Source organism: Psittacula echo, assembly GCF_963264785.1.
Source record: "Psittacula echo genome assembly, chromosome: 2".
In the NCBI taxonomy this organism is placed as follows: Eukaryota; Metazoa; Chordata; class Aves; order Psittaciformes; family Psittacidae; genus Psittacula; species Psittacula echo.
In genome coordinates, this window is record NC_137737.1 from 10,718,608 (window position 1) to 10,724,607 (window position 6,000).

General features: G+C 45.3%; 1 protein-coding gene across 1 annotated transcript in view; it reads left to right on the forward strand.

Moving 5' to 3' along the window:
* Positions 1–4,599, forward strand: part of EGFR (epidermal growth factor receptor) — a gene marked incomplete at both ends in the record, with an annotated part of 152,112 nt that extends 147,513 nt beyond the window's left edge. Inside the window, 5 exons of the mRNA XM_080611439.1 lie at positions 1,903–2,000; positions 2,625–2,792; positions 2,887–2,934; positions 3,032–3,137; positions 4,223–4,599. Coding sequence (XP_080467565.1) covers positions 1,903–2,000; positions 2,625–2,792; positions 2,887–2,934; positions 3,032–3,137; positions 4,223–4,599 — 797 coding nt within the window. The remainder of the gene's footprint in view (positions 1–1,902; positions 2,001–2,624; positions 2,793–2,886; positions 2,935–3,031; positions 3,138–4,222) is intronic.
* Between the last annotated feature and the right edge of the window lie 1,401 nt (positions 4,600–6,000).

Here is a 6,000-nt window from a genome sequence, read left to right on the forward strand (position 1 = left end):
CTTCTCCTCCAGGCTCCTCTTAGTTCAGTCATATACCTCCCCTCCGGAATCACACACATGGATTTATGTACTCCTTTTACTAAAGGAGTGCCCGGAGCCCAGACACCACAATGATGGCAGATGCACATGAGGATCCGGACTTCCTCATCCGATTTCTTCCTCATTTCATGAGTGAAAATGAGGCCCTTTTTTGGCAGACAGCTGTTACAGTAAAGTAGCACAAGAGCTGAGGGGTCTCTGAAGCACTTTTCAGCTATCTTTAGGGCATGTCAAAGGACTTCTGAACCCCAAACCCCTTTTCGACTGCTGTCAGCTGCTAATATGTTAGATTATTATGTGGCTTCGCATGCATCTCTAGGCTATGACTGCCACATCCCTGCTCGGTATTAAGAGGATGCTGCTAAGCAGCCCACTAGGTGGCATATAAGACCTTCTCACTAGAGCAAAACGTACCTGTTCCTGAAATAGGGGCCACACTATCGTGAACACCCCATAGTGCAACACTTTGGGGGAATCTTGGAGCACCCACAAGTTGCTTTGTTGGGGCAGGCACCACACAGGGTAAGCCTGATCCTGTGCTTAGCAGGGCAAGCAGGAACCGGGGCCAGAGGTGTGCACCTACCCTGGGAGGTGCCCAGTCCCAGAAGCAGTGTTCTAGAAACACATCTCATCATCCTCGGAGATGCTGAGCCCTATTGACACCTCAGCCCATTGCCTTTCCTTTGGGCTGCTCCAGATGTAGAAAGAAGGCATTTTTCCAGACACCTAATCAGGTACCTGCAGCTTTTAAAACACAACCGGTGGGGTGTCTCCATCCCCTTTCATACCATTACACTGAATTTAAGTGTGAGCGTGAGGACCTGGGGGTTGAGCCTTCCTTCTGCCACAGGACTCAGCTCCACATTTTTCATTATTCTTCTCACTTCATGTCTACAGGCTACAGGGCAGATCCTGTTGAAGCTGTGCCAATTTGACTGCAGGAATTCAGAAGGCCCATTCGTCTCTTATAAGCAGAGAGTATAAACTGAAATGTTCAAAGTTATTGCAGATTTTTTTAAAGAAGCAGAATTTAAACAGATGCAACTCAGAAATTCAGGAATAGGAGATGCTATTTCAGCAACAGGAGCAATCTCCCAAAGGCCCCACTCTTTCTAAAAGCAAGAAGGAATTCTTCTTTCTAGCATGGTAAAAAGTCACTGGCAATGATGAGATTTTGTCTAATGCAGTTTTCAGATGGCATATTATCACTCGTCTTCTCCATTACTGTGGATAGGCTGTTTCTCATGGGTTCTCCAGATATACATAGCTTGACCTTCGTTATTTTTAAACATTAGAGTTTCTACATCAGCTCATCTGTTAGTCGATAACAGAAAGTGTGGGTTTCCTAAGTAATATCACATGCAAAACTGCCACTATCTAGATTAGAAATCTCTTCTAGCATCGATCCACACTAAGCTGTAGGACTTGTTTTTGTTAAAGTCCGTTTGCTAATTGAATGCAGCTTAGATACAGTTAATCTTTCAGAATGTCCCCAGAGAGGATGTTTTGAATTTTAAAAGACATCTGGTACAGAGGGTAGCTTTTGTTTTAGGCTTCCCAGGATTTCACAAAGCCGTGCAGTGACTAGACAGTCAAATCACCGTACCTCTGCAGGGGCCCGCTGAAGTTAGTTTGCTTCCCCTCCTTCAGAGCTTTTTCAAGGCTATTTTGGAGTAATATGCACTTAAAATGCTGAAATTCACACAAATGGCTGAACTTTTTATGGTGGTCCCTTCTGGGTAACTCCTTTCTTCGTTCCACCCAGGACAGTGTTCATTTTGCTGCTATGTTTCATTTTAAGCTCTGTATTTGATCACCAAAAACAACCTTATTTGTTGTTTGCTCCCCCTGTTGTCCCTCCAGGCTGGATGATTGATGCAGACAGCCGTCCCAAGTTCCGTGAACTGATAGCAGAGTTCTCGAAAATGGCCCGTGACCCTCCACGCTACCTCGTTATACAGGTACTAAACCCAATGACAGGAACGTGTCTGATGGGCGTTTAATATGGGGCCCAAAATTATTAGTAATGCATTTGAAAACACATAGTAGGTGGTGAGGCACTGGAATGGGTTGCCCAAGGACGTTGTGAATGCTCCATTCCTGGCAGTGTTCAAGGCCAGGTTGGACAGAGCCTTGTGTGGCATGGTTTAGTGGGAGGTGTCCCTGCCCATAGCAGGGGGGGTTGGAACTTGATGATCTTAAGGTCCTTTCCAACCCTAACTATTCTATGAGTCTATGATTTATTGCTGCTTTCGAGGTCTTAACACATTCAGCTAGAACCAACCACCAACAGAATTTCAAGACCAGTCACTATTTTCTTAGGACTTGTCCCAGTGTAGGACCAATAACAGTTCATACTGCAGTCGTAAGAGAACAGTTCGATCCTCTTAAAAATTGCAGCTGTTTTACAGCAGAGATTGCAGGCCCAAGTTCCCCTAAACTCCAGGTAAACTTGGATAAACACACAGATCAAGAGTTTGCATCTTGGGCCTCTTGCTAAATTACTTTGTATCTCAGAGAAGGGGATAATGTGGGCTTGAAGGGAGCTTAAACCTAACCCTCTCTCATGCTGACTTGTCTCACAGGGAGATGATAGGATGCACCTGCCCAGCCCTACGGACTCCAAGTTTTATCGCACCCTTATGGAGGAGGAGGACATGGAAGATATAGTGGATGCCGATGAGTATCTTGTGCCACACCAGGGCTTTTTCAACAGCCCTTCAACATCCCGCACTCCTCTCTTGAGTTCATTGGTATGAAACTCTTCCTCTTTGGAAACATGACAAGTAATTTGAAGAGTGAACTGCTTCTTATAATGTCTGTGTTTTCTTTCTCTCTCTTTTTAAGAGTGCTACTAGCAACAACTCTGCTACAACCTGCATTGACAGGAATGGGGTAAGTGGGATGACCTTTAAAAAAGGAGCAACTTCTATGTGGATCAATTTCTACAAAATAGTGCCTTTAATATGGATTTTCTCCACTTCCAACCTAGCAGGGGCATCCTGTGAGGGAAGACAGCTTTGTCCAGAGGTATAGCTCAGATCCAACAGGCGCTTTCTTGGAGGACAGCATAGATGACGGCTTCCTGCCAGCCCCAGGTGAGTACCTCTCCTGTGTTTCCACCCCATGGCCACTCATTCGCAAGCCATTCAGTTGTGAATGTAATCATTGTCCTTCCTTTTCTGCAGAAAGGAAGCAATCCATATGCTTCCTACCTTTTTTTGCTTGGTAAACAGGAATGGAAATGTCTGCACGTATCCTTTTCCTAGACTTTATCTGGCTGCTTCTGGCCGTTTCTCATTTCAGTTCTTTCACCAGCCGGTTCCTCCTGTTCACCACACATGCCATCTGGCCGGGGAGTTTGCATGTATGGTTATGTGTTTAAAGCTTCGTACTTGGAAAAATATCCTCTAAAAACTAGGTTTCACCCCTTAGACCTTTTTAGCAACATAAACAGCTTTCTGGCAGTTCCACTGCCTTCAGATGTTGATACACAGAAGGCAGCTCATGGTTTCACGTGGACTTACATCGTAGGCGGTTGAAGAGTTGAGCCAGCGAGCACCAAGGGAGTTGATGCTGGGTTGTGCAGTCATGATGCTTTGTGACCTTAAAAAATCCCAGCCAACCCTTCCAAGAATACGCCACAGCTACAAAGGGTGAAAGATCCTGCAAGGGATGGCACTGGAGTGAAATGTGTAGTCTCTGTTACCGCCAGTCCAGTATTTTTCTCATCTCTAAGCATTTTTTTCTAGGGAAACAGCTCCTGGCAACTGAGCTCCCAGACCGCAATTTCAGAGCAGTCACTAAAATCAGCAGTAGCTATCTCGCTGTCTTGTGGTCCGAGGCATCTTTCTGGGGCTTTGCAAACCGGATTCCTGAAGGTGAACTTCAGGGCAGGATGTGTGGTGCCATGGTGTGTCAGTTCCTGCCTTTGGCTCTCTTTTCACTCTGGGAAGTTCAGTTCTAGTGTGAGGCATCCCTACCCATGGCACGGGGTTTGGAACTAGATCTTAAGGTTCTTTCCAACCCTAACCGTTCTATGATTCTGTCATTCTATGAGGTGCTGTGTGCAAAGAGCAAGTGGCAGCTGGGTTGAAAGTACACCTCAGGTGATGCAAATGGCTGCATTAGTTACATGTCTTCATTTTCATTGCTTCTCATTTGTATTTTCTTTTTATTCCAGAGTATGTAAACCAGTTGGTGCCCAAGAAAACATCTGCCTCAGCGGTCCAGAATCCAATCTACAACAACTTCTCTCTCACAGCAAACTCAAAGGTCCCCACGGACTCCAGCTACCAGAATTCACACAGCACAGCTGTGGACAACCCCGAGTATCTCAACACCAACCAGTCTCCACTGGCCAAGACAGTCTTTGAGACCTCTCCTTACTGGATCCAGGCAGGCAACCACCAAATAAATCTGGACAATCCTGACTACCAGCAGGACTTCTTACCGAAGGAAACCAAACCTAACGGTCTCCTGAAAGTTCCCGCGGCAGAAAACCCAGAGTACTTGAGGGTAGCAGCACCAAAAAGTGAATACATTGAAGCCTCGGCATGACCATAGATGATTTCTTCTTGCAGTGAGGTAAGCCAGATCCTCGGTGAACTACCTGGCTGCTGCAAGAATGGACGCTTGCTCAAAGCGAACAGCAACCGCAATGCATCGAGAAGCACACTTTTCCTTTTCAGCACAAGGGCTGAAACTGTGAGGTCTGTTTGATGGTAGTTTGGGTCTTTTCTTGCCTATTTCCATGTAATAACTGAGGCCCATAGCCTGCACTCGAATGGATGTTGTGATGGCGTGGGATCTTCCTGGACAAAAGAAATATGGATGCATTCCTTTCATTGTCAAATGGCAGCACGGTGAGAAGCCACTCTGGGATGAACTCGAGAGCTGTACACATTGTACAGTTTTAGATTCCTTTCTACAGTCTGTATTTTTATAAATGTTTCTAAGAGAATTTTTGGATCTTTTACATGATCAGACACTTGTGCTGCTGGTCTGCTTTGTGGTGCTCAGATCACCAGCAGGAAAAAATACCCTTATGTTGCTAAACAGTTTTCCAGTACTCCTAGAACAGGAACAGTTATTCCAAACCACTGGATATTTTACAAATTGGCTTCGTATACTGCCTCTTGGCACAAAGAGGAGAAGCGCGTCTGGGGGACGTGTGGGAGATTCTGCCCAGGGCCTGTATGGAGTGGATTGCTCCAGGGAAAACTAGCACAAGAAGCGAAATGGCATGACGCATCACCTACTGACCACTACTGCTAAAAACTGACAGGAGGAGCTCACCTCAGAGTCACCTGTACATGGATACAAAGTGCTCGCTACTCTGTTTTCTGATGGTCAAGCGCAAGACATTTGGTTTCTGATCCTTTATGCAGCTGTCAAGTTGTCAAAATGCCTTTCTTCTTCAACGAAACTGTTAAAGATATTGCCCTAATTGAAAAATGAAGTGTCAAATAATGTTTAACAGACTTTAATTAAATGTCAAGGAAATGCAAATAATGGCAAATTGGAGCATTCCCAAGACAGACTGGAAGAACTACCCTAAATTAAACTTGACTAGGGCAAGAAACACAGGTAGCAAGATGTTTTATTTCCCTTCTTAAAGGGGCACAGAGCAGAAAAAATTTTCCCTTGTACATCTGGCAAAGAAAAGGCAAAATCAGTGTTACATTTCTTTCACTTCAAGGCAGAATACTGCCAACTGCTTGGGGCAGAGGCTGGGGCTGGTTGCCTGTCCCTTCGGGGTTACATAGCCTGGCAATCTAGGAGGGGCAGTGGCAATGAGTTAAGGAAGAATAATCTGGAGTGATGGAAAATATGATCTCCGTCTTCTGAAACACAGGGCTGCCTACTGCTTCTTTAAAATACCCAGCAGCATCTTTTGTTGCAAGTGTGGAACAGGCAGGCGAGGCAAGGCTGCGATTTTAGCTTGATTGTATAAGTCAA